The sequence below is a fragment of the Nicotiana tomentosiformis genome, chromosome 2 (assembly GCF_000390325.3).
Source record: "Nicotiana tomentosiformis chromosome 2, ASM39032v3, whole genome shotgun sequence".
Taxonomy (NCBI): Eukaryota; Viridiplantae; Streptophyta; class Magnoliopsida; order Solanales; family Solanaceae; genus Nicotiana; species Nicotiana tomentosiformis.
Window position 1 is genome coordinate 149,978,176 of NC_090813.1, and position 14,723 is coordinate 149,992,898.

The following is a 14,723-nucleotide window of genomic DNA, read 5'->3' on the forward strand; positions in this document are numbered from 1 at the left end:
ACTAGTAATTCAACCACCGCGAGACACCTCCCGCCATGTCCCTCCTCATACTTCGCTATCCAAATGTTGCCTTCATTCAAATCCATACCTGTAGCACCGGAACTAATGAATTGCTACCAACTCTAAACCTCCTAGAAGATCACCTTTTTCGAGCCATCAACATTAGAAATACCAATTCGATTCTGAACTGCTACACACTGCTATCTCTAACAACCGCTTCTCAGGTACCATTTCGCAACACCTTGCCCCGAAGACAAATCAAAAAAGACCATAACACCGGGGAACCCTAATGTGTTTGAACAAGGACGATGACACCACATCACAAATGAGAATTCCACCACGCTCAAAAATATCAAGCCTCGTTACTTCATCAACCAAACCTGGACATCTAAAGACCAATTGCCTTTCTTTTACTGGAATTAAATGTTGAACCTCTAAATCATGCACTGAGAAATCCTCCTTTTGAGTCATTCACCGCCGCGATCCATAAATAAGCACCCTACCATCACACTAGCACTGTGCGATAACAATGCATGAACGTCATAATAACCCGTGCATAGCTTCAAAGCCATCGGTAATACAGCTACTGAGCTGAAATGACAGGACATCCTTCCACAAGGCGAAGATAATAGCCCACTCGAACACACATGGAAAACATCTTGCACCGCGTTTGCAGTACCACTACAACTCCTCGACGCCCAATTGATAACAAGCACCCCACGTCGCGTAAGATTGAGTAGGAAGGAAATAAAGGCACAAGCCTCAAAAGAATCAAATCGCACGATGAGGAATCAAGAAGGAAAGTGCTCCTAACAGCCCCATAGCCTCTCGAAGATAAGTACAGACGTCTCTGTACCGATCCGCAAGACTCTATTAGACTTGCTCATGACTCGTGAGACCTAAGTGAACCTAACGCTTTGATACCAAGGTGTCACGACCCAAAATCCACTATAGGTCGTGATGGCGCCTAACACCGACATCAGGCAAGCCAACGGTAATTTATCAATTTAATTACTCATTTTACTACTTTCAAAATAATAGAATTTAATAATGAAAAAGATATACATTTCTAAATCCACGTGAAAGTACAATTTTGTAGTTTTTGAAAGAAATGAAAGGCAATAATAATATACGAAACTGTGAGCATCAACTAGTATAACCCCAAAATCTGGTGTCATGAGTGCATGAGCATTTTCTAAGGAGTACAATAATAATACAATATCTGTCCAGAATGTAAATAAGACAGGATAAAATGAATATTATGATGGAGACTCGATGGACTGCGATGCGTAGCTTGGAATGCAGATCATATAAAGTCCCCTCTACAGGTGCGCCTATGCGCCAAGATGATCACCAAATGAACCTATCAGATCCTGCACATTTAGTGCAGAAGTGCAGCATGAGTACGTAAATCAATATATACCTAGTAAGTATCTAACCTAACCCCGGAGACGTAGTGACGAGGGATCGACATCGACACTTACTAGAGGTCCAATGAAGCAATATAATGAATCATAAGCAGATGTGAAGCACAGAGCAATAATGGGCTAATTCCGTAAGTTACATAATCTTACAAATATTTCTTTTAAAGTATGAATTTCTCAGTCTTATATTCTACCGTAACAGCTCAGAAAATGTCAAGTGCCAATATCAAATAAATAAGGAGTACCATATAAAATGCTGGGCATCAGTGGAAAGATAATCTCGTGAATATTCGGACTACGAGCGATATAACGCACGATTCTGCCTAGGTCATTTGGCCCGATCCAGAATAATGTGTACATTGCCGAGGGTCGAGCGGCACGAATCATAGATGCATCTATTATAGTGCCAAGGCGTTCGGCCCGCTCCACAAGAAAGGAAGAAAATTACCAAATCACGGGGTACGTATTTACAATACAGTACATGGGCACAATAATAAATGTACCCCTTTACATTTATCAAATATCTTGGCAACAACTCAAGGTGATAAAGCTCGGCCTAGTATATTTATATGTTTCTAAATCAATTTCAGTTAAAAATTTCAATTAATTAAACTAGTAAATAAGTACAAACAATTTAAACATTATATGATAAGGTCCTAAGTCTACCCGGACATAATCATGCTTTAGCTACATACGGTCTCTCGTCACCTCGTGCGTACATAGCGCCCACAACTAGTTGCACATAATAATAAATATCACCTAGGGGTAGTTTCTCCCTCACAAGGTTAGACAGGAGACTTACCTCGCTCCGAAATTCCATAACCGGCTCCAACGCCTCTCTAACTCTTCAATTTAAGGCCAAGCGATTCGAAACTAGTCAAACAAATGTGCAACCAATAAAATATACTCCAATACTCGTAATAAATCGATTTAAACAAATTCCTAACTCCGCTCGAAAAGTCGATAAAGTCATCCCTCGAGCCCATGTGCCGGGATTCCGAAATTTGTTTGAAGATAAACATTATCCATAACAATACGAACTCAATTATATGATTTATTCCCAATTCCATATCCATTTTCATGGTCAAAATTCAAAAATACTAAATTCTAGGTTTTTCTACCAAACTCCCACAATTTTTAATAATTTTCATATTTAAATCCTTATAGAATCCATGTATTTAACTTACAATAGGTGGGAATAACTTACCTTGCCATAGATGATGAAAGTCTCCCCTTGAAGCTCTCCAAAAATCGCCCAAACCAAGAGAGAAATGAGTGAAATGAGCAAAAATTCCGATTGAGCAACATATATTCTGCCTAGGCGTTTTCGCACCTGCGGGCACCTCAGCCGCACCTGCGGCTACGCTTCTACAAAAAAATGTCTGCTCCTGCAGAAGTCACTTAGGCCCCGACCAGCCGCACCTGCGAGGGCGCTTCTGCAGCCCTCCTCTAGCTTCTGCGCTTCCGCGCCTGCGTGATCCCTTCCGCTTTTGCGGGGCCAGCCACACCTCTCCAACTCCGCATCTGCGGAGCCTCGTCGCACTTGCGGGCTTGCAGATGCGAAAATCCTTCTTGCACCTGCGACCACAACCCAGCTCTCCCAGGACCGCTTCTGCGACCCCTTGGCCACTTTGCGGTCTCGCACCTGCGACCAAATCTTTCGCAGGTGCGGTCGCACCAGACCTGGTGCATCTCAGCAGTTTCCCAAGTCCAAACTCGATTCGTTCCAATCCGATTTGCACCAGAAGCCCCCGGGACCCCGTACACACAAGCCAACACATCCCAAAATACAACACGGACTTAGTCAAAGCCTCGAACCACGTCAAACAACATCAAAATTATGAATCGATGATCGAAAACTTCCTTTAAACTTTTAAACTTCCAAACTTCGACGAACGCATCTGATTCATATCAAAATATTCCGGAATGACGCCAAACTTTGCGCACAAGTCATAAATTACAATACGAACCTATTCCAAGGCTCGGAATCCCAAGCGGACATCGACAACACCAAAGTCCACCTCAAACTAAACTTAAAAAATTCTAAAGTCTTCCAAATGCCAACTTTCCACAATAAGCGTAGAAATACTCTCGGGTAATCCGATACTCAACCCGAACATACGCCCAAGTCCGAAATCATCATACGAACCTATTAAAACCTTCAAATCCCGATTCTGAAGTCATTTACTCAAAAGTCAAACCTTAGTCAATTTTTCCAACTTAAAGCTTCCGAAATTAGAATCTTTTTTTCAAATCAACTCCGAACTTCCCAAAATTCAGTTCCGACTACATGTCCAAGTCATAATTCCTGAAGTGAAGCTACTAAAAGCCTTAAACCGCTGACGCGCTAGAGCTCAAAATGATCGGTCGGATCGTTACAACTATGGTACTATATGCTTTAAAATGTATACAAAGTAAGGTAGTCACAATTTGAATTTTTTGCAAACGTTAATTTAGTTATGCATGTAAGTTGTAACCGACTACTCACCAAGACATTTGGCCAAAAGGGTCGCCAACGAATTTCCAAATGTTAGTAGATTAGCATTTTAATATTAATATAAAATATGCCATGATTTTTCTTAATTACCTGTGATCTTGATAATGGCCATAACTCCTACTACTTCATGATGTAAAAAATGGCTATAACTCTTTTGTAACTCTTCTTCCATGTTCTATCACTAATTACACATTAATTCATTCATTATCCCATGTTCTTCATGATTCATAGCTTATTGCCCCACTTTTTTTTTAATTTAATTTAAGGAAGAATTCCTACACGTATAAATAAGAGTCTTTCTTTCATAACATGGTGTGTAAAAAAACTTGTAGAGTACTTAATAAGTGAGAATAAAATTGTGAAAAAAAAGAAGAAGAGAGTTTTATTTTTGTTGAAGAAAGGTATTCATCTAGTTGGAGGCTTTGACTAAACAACTTGTCCAGAGTTTGTTCGAGTCATACGATGTGATCAGACTGTTGTATCCTAGTGGAGACAAGTCAAGAGGATTATGGCTGGACTAGTGAAGACTTTGTCGCAGTGGGCTTGAATCTCCTTAAAGAGAGCGAGATATCCACGCCTCAGCCTGAAGATATTTTATTTTCTTCATTTTATTTTTCAACTGTAGTTATATTTTCACCAACAATTTTGAGGAGATTCAAATGGCTACAGTTGAAAAATTCGTTAATATCAAGGTGGGAGATCTCAACAAGCCATTTTGTTTCAACATACTCATTTCAAGAGATGGAAAGGTAAAGGACTTATTTATTTAAGTCTACTCAATATTTCTTACGCTTTAGCTGAGAAGAATCCAAGCAAAGTGGATAACTCCTCCATGAATGATGATGAGCTAATTGCCCTTCAAGAGAAAATTAAAAAATACAACAATACTTCATACAAGTGCTGGTATTATCTTCTTAATTGTCTATCTGGTAATTTTTATGATTATTATGATAGAACTTATTCTACTGCAAAGAAAACTTGGAAAGCATTGCTGAATAAGTATGATACTGAGGAGGTAGGTGCAAAAAAATATGCTGCTAGTAGATTTTTTTTGTTTTCAAATGGTTGACAACAAATATGTAGTAGATCAAGCTCAAGACTTCATAATGATTGTTGGAGAGCGTAGGTCCGAGCATATTAAAATTGGAGACAACCTTATTGTTTGTGGCATAATAGATAAACTTCCACCTTCATGGAAGTAATTTCAAACAACTATGCGTCACAAACAAAAGAAAATTTCACTTGAGATGTTGATAATGCAAATTCGCACGAAAGAAGAGGCAAGAGGCTAAGATGCACTTATGCAATCGGAAGAGGGCACTCTACAATCCGACACTACAAAGGTAAATTTAATTACTTCAAATGATGTTAGTACTCCTGAAACTTACAAAAATACTTCTTTGAAGCCGAAGAAGAAAACTTTTAAGAAAAATTATGGTAGACCTCCCAAGAAGAATAATGGTGCAAACAACCAAACACAGAATCAACAAGTTCAAATTACGAGACCATGCTTTGTATGTGGCAAGAGTGGGCATATTGCTCGATTTTGCAAATTTCGGAAACGTGATATGTTATAGGGTTCAAATGAAACAGACTCAAGATTAAGTGTCATAGTGAAAAGGAAGGATAAGTTTCTGCCTTAGGAAAACTACAAGTTAAAGATCACTTTGTTAGCTGTTTTATAGGATTCTACGTCGGCCTAAATTCTACACCCCTAATATATATGCACATCATTTTTATTACTTTAATGTTTCTCTACTACTTGAAAAGAATGAAAGGAAAAAGAGAGCTGCTCCAACACTAGTTCATCTAATGCATAGAAAAATCACTTGCAACAAGTTTTAGAACTGCTTGAGGAATAAAAACCTCCTCCCAGAATTTCTCATCAATCTCAATATCGTTGTCAGTCCTTCACTTCATTCCAAAGATCTTGTTTTATCGGATTAGTAAAAACCCTACTCCATGCATGCATAAAACTAACTGCAATATTTTATTATAGAAGAAGCAGAAATCATCTAACACTTGTCAGAGAATAAATCAAAAATAGGATATCCAACAAGCAAAAACAAAGAAAACTTAAGAACAAGAAGTCGGAGAAGAAACCAAAAGATGATCAAAGAAAAAGTAAATATGAATGGAAAATAATGGAGAAGGGGCAAATATTATACGTAGACCTACCAAGTAGATAATTAGAGTAGAAACAAAAGCCAACAACACAAGTGAAATATTCGACTATGGTAATCGTAATTCCAATCCAGAAGTCACAATAAAAAATCACCACACCCACTATATTAACCCTCTCACCAACCCATAACTCAATAAACAGTTCTTAAAAACAAATCTCAAAAAAAAAAAACTAAATTGAGAGAGAAATTAAGAGGCGATATAAGAGACATTAACGGTGAAATGAGAGACTGAAGAATCTCTTTTGTTCGAAAGACTTCTTTAGTTTTTTTTATTACCTTTTCTCTTTTCTTTTTTTTCCAATTGGTTTTTATTTTTAAATTGATTTGACTTAAAAATAATTTATTTTGTCTAGGTGGACATCACATAAAATTAATTTTTAATGTGGACGTGATTCTGAACACTCAAGTGAGGTCTAACTCGTAGGTAGGGAGGGTTCAAGGCTTTCAATATACCAATAATTAGAACAAGAACTAGTTCAGGCGTGCACCTGCAAAACAATGCCAACTTTGTGGGTCTTGAGGTACTCTACCGATAAACTAAATATTGATGAAGATTTAACAACATGGGAGGTGTGGAAGGCGTTGTTACACTTTACGCGCATTAACGTTGAACTCCTAATACCGTTTTGGCATGTGGACTGTAAAGGAAAAATAGTTCACGTCATCTATATCTATATATAAATATAAAGCTGGTAATTGGCAAGATGATATGGCATCACTATATGACAAGCATTCCTATTTATCTTTTTTCTGTTTTTTTTTGCATTTTTTCATTCATCACCAAAGTAACAGTTAGTGAGTATCTTATAATTACTAATCCATATAATAAACAATTATAGGCATGAACATTTCAGCTTTCACCTTCCAAGCCGTTATCTTTTGTGCATTAAACAATACTAATCAAATTTCTGTCACCAACAATTCTTTTATCCCTATAAATTCACAACCCCTAACCTCAATCATTCTCATTTGAATTTTCTTCATTTCTATAGTTATACGTAGGTGGTAGACTCATCGCCAGTCAATGTTGTTCTGTCAAATTAGTGATGGCTAAGTAGCATTCCTATATTCTCAAGGCAATCTTGATTAATACCGATGTTGTCGTTAAACTTCCGCTCAGGAGTTTACACAAAAAGGCAGTCTCATTTGTTTGTTTGGAATTATAGGAGTTTTTTTGCTGTAATTGATTTTGTAATTAAGATTTATTATTCTTTTTGCAATATATATTTTTATGGTAATGTAAAAGGTTATTAATGTTAAAAGTAGTTAGATCCTCCTCTTCTATTTGTCTAATGCACTTTCATTATCCTATATGTAAATATAGTTGTGACACTATATTTTCCATTCTTTTCTTTTTCTATTTCTTTCTTTGTGCCCTTTATCTTATAGTTTTATTATAATTTTTATTTGAGAGAAGTAGAAAAATTGTCAACCTTATGAAACAAAAGTGTCAACAATTCATATTAAAAAACAAAATACTAAGAAACAAAACTTAGAGGAAGAGGAAAGAAGTGGACATCATCTCATGTTTACATCCCCCATAGTTTCACATTATTATGTTCTTTCTCTTTTTCGATGGTTTTTTATTTTCTCTTTTCTTATTCAAGTTTACGTATACTAATTCAAATGATTGATACCAATATATACCCATACATATGCGCACTATATTAAAGCCCTCTCCATTTTTGCTATAACTCCTTCCATCTTTGACTTTCTTAATACTACTTGTAGCTGGAAATTCCCTCGTCTTGTAATATCCATTAACCAAAAAAAAAGACTTAACCCCTCAGTTGTACACTTTTTGCATAATTAGCCACGCACCATGCAGATATCTAAGCAACTCATATAAATGTCATACAATGTAAGTTAAGTTGCCTAGCAAGAGTAGAAAATCATGAAATAATGGAAGATTTTATCAAGAATAAATGGATAATAACTTAAAACAGTTAGGAAAACCATGAAATACTTAATTAAAGTACTCGCATTTTTAGTCCGAATATAAATTGGTACATATAGAGAGGTCTGGAGAAGTGTGGACTGCATTTAAAGACCTCGGAAAAGCATTCATCACCAATTAGAAAGAGCTCAAAAAGGCTTTTGTTAGATTGGAGAGTACAAGCAGGTTGATTCCATTGTTACATTCTAGCATATTTGGATGGCATGGTGAAAGATAGAATCAATAGAGTTTTAATTATACGATTTAAACATTCTTGAGCTGGTACCGTTAGTCTCCATCTTGATGAACAGTAAACACCTTAATGGTTGTCCGATGTTCAAAAGCTAGTGATCCATTCAAAAGCTAGTGATCCATCCGCGGCATACCTAGCCAGAGACAGTTTATAGTGTGAACTTTTTCCTCCTGATATTGGAAAAAGAAAAGTTATTCAAACCTGCAATTAGGATGATCCTGCTAGTGAAAATTTAGACACTATAATACATGTCAAAGTTCAGCGAGACAAAAGGAACTAAAACAAAAGTACAGTAATTTTAACCAACCAACAGAAGAAAGAAGAAAAAAGATCCTTCTCCTGATTTAGCTCCAAAGAATTTGTTATTGCACTCGAGAACAACTTTAGCACACCATTTCCTTTCAACTTGTTCCAAATAAAAGAAGACTTGCCATTATTTCCAGGATGGCTAATTATGCAAAACGGCAAGCAGAATGGCAGTTGACAAATTGTGTTTTCAAGAATATTGACGACCCGGGTTAGTTTCATGCATCCTATACCATTTTTATTTCCCCATAATGCACAAAAACATGACCAGAACAGTAGTGCCGGTTGTCAATCCGGATGCAAAACAACTACACATCCAACTCTCTGCAGATACGATGATTACAAACAAAATGGGCAACTGGCTATTGAGTATTGACAAAAACGGAAAGGATTGATAAACCAAACATTACTTACATGGCATTTGACAGGAAAAATGTTTATCCACTTGCTTAAGAATATGGCTTGACACCAAGTAGTGGCTCCATACTGGACAACTGATGTTGCAGAAAATTGTACACTGATTCAGTTGTCATGGCAGCAATTCGAGTAACAAGACCTATTCCCTGCAAGTGAAAATCTCTGATGAAGGGAATGTAACGTGCCATCTTCATCTGGTTCTTTAGCGTAGCATGGAAGTGAATTCTGGTGGCACTTTAAAATGGTCAAATGAATTCTGGTGACTAAAACAGCTCAATACAACAAAATTGTGAGAAGTGAGAAACTTAATATTTTATGTTCCCTACAGAAAATAATGGAGTAGCAATTAAAGGTTAAATAGGGCGGATATTTTGAAGTCTGGAGACCAACTTGGAGAGGGGCCAAAAAGTGAGGAAAAAGAAAAGAGGAAAAGAAAGCAACACTTGCACAACCCGAATTGAAACGTCCTGGGGTTGATTTTGTTCTTAAAGCAATTAACAGATAAAGATATCTGCTTAAAACGTATTAAGTATGCTACATTAATTGAACAAAAAAAAGGATTGGTCTTATCTGCTCAAAGACCAACTGTATATGCTCAAACACTGGTACCTGAAATTCACAGGCAACTAGAGAAATGGAGTAGGTGTCGGTGGGTGATACCTTTGGACCAAATATGCTGCAGGAAGCAACAAAACATGGTTTGGTCAAGCAGTGATCATTATGTTTATTACTGTACTGTCTTGAACCAATTGTAGGCATGTGTAAACTCTGAGACATTATTTTCTTTACATCTTCCTGGATTTGGTTTTGAATAAGCTTCAACTTTGGCCTGCAAACAAGCAACAAAAAATGGATAGGTCCATGCAACTTCCTTCCTTTTCATTCAAGAAAGAGAAATGTGGACTTAAAACGTAAAAATTGCACAAGAAACAAGAAAAAGAATGACAGCAGGGGAGTAAAGAATTTTTTAAGTACACGGTGAGCAACCCATACATACCCCAATAGTATCACCATTGCGATCACTTGATAGTCCTGCATACGTTCAGCAATACCTGCATGTGTTCCTTGTTCTAACAATATCTGATTAAAAGTAAAACAGTTAGCGGCTGCAGCTTACAACGAAAAATCATGATCTTCAGACGAGTCACTCTGAATATCTAAGTTGAAATAGAAAATCAGCAATAGGTATGTGAGGGAGATCCCCTATTCGAAAAAGGAGCAATCATGGATGTGCAATGGACCAAGTGATAATTCTAAGACCCTTTTGGAGATGGAGAGGGAACACCATGACTCATGCTCAAAATGAAGATTAGGTTCTGTGTTATTGAGATACAAAGAGGAAGTAGAAAGCAGACATTAGGGGTCCAGCTAAGAGGCAGGAAAGCATCAAGGGCGGAGACACTGGGATCAAACTGAAAACTTTCTGGACTAAATCTAGTAGAGTAGTTGGAGAACAAAGAAGAGAAATGGTAAATCATTTTTATGACTCATTTCCAGAAATACTAATGTGCACCTCATACACCTATTAGTTACGAGCGGCTAGCTACTACATGGGTTGAAGGTTGAACAAGATGGAACTGGCCAGTATATAGTTACAAAACAGCCTTAATCAGATGTAAGGCAGATATAGCTAATTCCTTATAATTATTCAAAAGTTGTTACTACAATTCATTCTCACTCTATTTCTTCTCTTTGGCTCTTGAGGATTGACAATCATTTGAATACTATGGTTCATTACCATTTTCATTTCAGGTTGTATCAAGCATAATAAGGAAAGGCAGAGGATGACTTGCCATTTCAATTGGAAAAATCTTCTTCTAGATTTTCACATCATTTAGCAAAAAGACCAGATGAGGCAAAATGAAGACAAAATACCAGAAGCTCAAGAGGACCACTGAAAATTTCACAGCAATAGAGAAGACCAGAGTGCAGTATTAATTAAGAGACCAGTAAGAGGAGAACAGGAGCTGATAAAGCTTAGCACAAGGGAGAGAATTTTCCTCATAAACTTTTTCTTTTACATGGTTAAAAATGTTTAGCTGCTTTTTTCTTTGTATTTAAGGGTTTCCTGTTATCAATTAATGATACCATGATCTTTTGATTTTGTGTTCCTCATTATGTCAGTACTGAACATATTAGATTGCACAGGGTTACAACTATCCAGGGGTCAGCTACAAGGAAAATCCGCTCCTTGTTGACACTTATAATCTAGATCATGTTAAGATTGCTAGTCAGAGCAAGTTACGCAAGAGAGGAGTCAAGTTAAAGAGAAAAAACAACAATAAACTCTTAATTTGACATGCAGGCAATAAAAGAATTACTTGACAGGTTAAAGGCAAAAACCGTATAGTATTTTTAAATTTCAATTAGCCTGAAGGGAAAACTCATACTTATGTGACTATCATCTAGATTTCTTGCTATGGAAAGAGCAGACTGAAAAACAGCTGATACAGCTTTGCTTTATTAAAGAATTTATGCTACTTGCATACATTAAGTAAAAACTTCCAGACTGATAAAAGGAAGAAGCTTACTGTATCAAGAAATAAAGGCTCATCACCATTATGAAAGATGTGATTCGTGCTCTTATAAAGATCAAAATCCCATTTTTCTCCTCTTTCATGACGGCCACTAGTTATCCAGTCAACAAGAAGCAAACTTGAGTCAGAGACAACTTTGAACACTTGCCTTTGAGAATATTTTGCTGTGGAGAAACAGGTTACTGGATCTGGAATTACAGCCAAAAAGGCATTGCTTCCTATTCTTGCCTACTGCATGGCATAAACAGCCACTTTTACTAAGAGTTCTAGCTAGGTATCAAATGAGACAGTTAAAATGAGCCCAAAGAAAAGAACAAATAACAAAAAGAAGATAATGATATGCTCTTTAGAACTTGCTACATGTTCTCCAACAAACCTCATTATCGGTCATCCGTTAACCAAAAAATAGAATTTAAGCTATATATTCTCTGTCTTGTTTTTAATTACTTGGAACTGGTGTTGAAGAATGTCAGGCGGATATCTTATTATATAATTTAGAGAAAACGATCACACCATAGTATCCTTTTCTTATGGCTGTAATTAGAAGTGGAAGCTGTTATGTATCCTTTTTTCATGTCTTTTCATTTATAAGTTTAACTATATCAACTTCTTAAAATACATAAGATTGTATCATACTTGAAGGATAGTTACCTCAAAACAATATATCATCTCGTAATATCTCCCTATTAACTAATACAAAATCTTTCAAACTCTAGGACTCCATTATCACACAATTTCAACCTCACCGTTCTGACACCAATTTCAGGTTCTCATTTTCCTTTTCTTTTCCTTTTTCTTCTCCTTCAGCTATCTCCTCCAAAACTTATCATTCGCTTACTTTTTCTGCATCATCAAGTTCAATAAAATAACTGTCAGTAAGACCTGATCTTATTTTTTGTATGCTTACAGTAGATTTTAGAATTTCTTGCCGTAGACAAGGACCAAACTTTTGGAATCGATCCACAATGCACTAAGAAGGTCTAAACATATAAAAGCACAAAGAACAATTTATAACACACTTCCTCATAATGGCATTACCTCCAACACTTGTTCAGAGCTCTTTGATCCCACGGCTTTGTACACCTGCAGCGGAAATTTTACTGTATCAATAAAACGTGTAACAAGCTCCAAAGCACCATGCTAAGAACATTTATGCATGAAGAAGTAATCGACCTATCTATTTACAAATAATCAAACTTCCAAAGACTTTAACCTTAGTAGAAGCTTGAGTGGTCAAAACAGTGGTGCAACCATCTCCCACCGTAATATCACATGCTATAGAATCTCCCTAGAAGCAAACATATACCGACGTTATATTAGCTTTAATCATATACAACGAATAAATAGTATTGAAATGTGTGATCATCTTATCTAAAAGCTTAAGTTGTTAGAGAGAGTACACATCCCCTTATTTTTCTTTGGCCAAAGTACGTGAAAATTCTTTTTGATAGGAGGTGGCATCGAGACTCTAGCTAAGGATTTTTGCTTGATACAGTGTTGAAATGTATGATTATTTTATCTAAAAACTTAAGTTGATAAAGAGAGCACAATATAATTTACTTATTTATGTGTTCAAGTTCAACAAAATAAAACCCAGAAAGTGAATCATCATAATGCTAGTAGGTGGCATCGAGACTCTAGCAAAGGATTTTTGCCTGCTCTGATACAGTGTTGAAATGTATGATTATTTCATCTAAAAGCTTAAGTTGATAAAGAGAGCACAATATAATTTAATTATTTATGTGTTCAACAAAATAAAACCCAGAAAGTGAATCATCATAATGCTAGTAAGAAAATCTTTTTTGTTTTTTTACAGCCACAATTTCCTAAGAACAAACTTACAATCCTGGGTTCTGGGACTGGGTAGGGGGGAGAAGAGTTGGGGAGCAGATGACTTACAGAGACAATTCCTCCACCATAAGTGATGGTGTAAATCCAAACAGCATCTGTTTCAGAAGAACCCACCTAAAACAGACCATGAAATTGAGAAGAACAAATCAAGATTATCTCTTTCAACGACAAAAGCAACATTGTAATTGCAGATATAGTGCATATTGAGCTACATAGGTGCATTTCCACTAAATACCAAAAAGCTGAGCAATGATGTCTCAAGATAATGGTCGTTTGGTTTAAGGACTAGTTTTCGAATTATAATGCAGAAATTTGTTTATGCAGTGGAAAATAATGAGTGAACAATAATATAAGGATTTCCGTAATTGAAGGTCTTGAGATACTCTATTTATCCCCCTATTACTAACACACTGATTCTTATCGTGTGTAAAATAATCGATAGATTTACGTACAAGTTATACCAATAGTGTATCGCGTGTAAAATAATCCAGGATTAGTTGCTCTTCTTAAAAAGAGAAGAAGTAGGGAGATGAAATGATTAACAGACCTTTCTGGGGATGATGAATTTGAGGGGATACTTTGAGAAGCACTTTGTAACTGTTGATTTTCCTCCTACTTTTTCCACTATCACCTTCCCTCTTTCCATCTCTTCTTTCCAACACTGCTCAACTTCAAATCAAAGTAGCTAAATTGGGGAAGGGTACTTTCTCTTTTTGGGGAAGAACCAAATATAACTTTCTACTTTAATATATTGTTCATATATGCATTTATAATATCGAGACATATCTATCATTGCTGTTAACCAAATTTTTTATTGTCCGTATATGCCGTTATAATATCGAGATATATCTACCCTTACCGTTAACCAAATTTTTTAAAAATATCCTTTACCTAACGGAAAGCTACCAAAATAATAAAATAATCATTTAAAAAAAATTATTAACCCATAACCCGTTAAACCCATCATTTAAAAATTTAAAACCTAAATTTGTGAGACGGCTTAATACATTTTATTTATTTAGAGAGAGACGAGAATGATGGTGAAAGTAGAATTAGTAAAAACTTATATTTTTGGTTACTAGTTGTTCATGGTGGCATTAGGATGTCATGTTATCATTTTTAATTTTTTTTTTGTGTGGTTATAACATGGCATCCCTTTGTCTAATGTAATGTACACTTGACAGTTAGTTTGTATGTTGGTAATAACTGATATATACTTTAATAATACTTGTGTTTGGTTAATACATGAAGTTAGTGTACTTAGGTTGTTAAGTTGCTTTCCAACTTGTTGGTGTACTTTCTTTCATTCTTGATGA

General features: G+C 36.1%; 1 protein-coding gene across 4 annotated transcripts; it reads right to left on the minus strand.

Annotated features, from left to right (window-relative positions):
- Positions 1–8,035: 8,035 nt before the first annotated feature.
- LOC104103890 (urease accessory protein D) lies at positions 8,036–14,128 on the minus strand. Of its 4 annotated transcripts, none has more exons than XM_033658118.2 (9): positions 13,955–14,127; positions 13,456–13,521; positions 12,770–12,844; positions 12,595–12,639; positions 11,551–11,784; positions 10,017–10,099; positions 9,680–9,848; positions 9,017–9,165; positions 8,036–8,429 (listed from the first exon to the last, which is right to left on the minus strand). In XM_033658118.2, the coding sequence occupies exons 1-8, from the start codon at positions 14,051–14,053 to the stop codon at positions 9,052–9,054; spliced, it is 885 nt and encodes a 294-aa protein (XP_033514009.1). In that variant the 5' UTR covers positions 14,054–14,127; the 3' UTR covers positions 8,036–8,429; positions 9,017–9,051. The 4 variants fall into 4 exon arrangements, with proteins under 4 accessions (XP_033514009.1, XP_009610137.1, XP_070052336.1 ...); XM_009611842.4 differs by having other exon boundaries at positions 8,036–8,466; XM_070196235.1 differs by having other exon boundaries at positions 8,036–8,497.
- Positions 14,129–14,723: the final 595 nt, after the last annotated feature.

Excerpts from the sequence above, each read along its gene's own strand:
- LOC104103890 (XM_033658118.2), bottom strand. The coding sequence starts at position 14,053 with ATGGAAAGAGGGAAGGTGATAGTGGAAAAAGTAGGAGGAAAATCAACA. Across the intron at positions 12,640-12,769 it reads CCACTCAAGCTTCTACTAAG|GTGTACAAAGCCGTGGGATC; the intron begins GTTAAAGTCTTT and ends TTTCCGCTGCAG. Across the intron at positions 9,849-10,016 it reads GCAATGGTGATACTATTGGG|GCCAAAGTTGAAGCTTATTC; the intron begins GTATGTATGGGT and ends GCTTGTTTGCAG.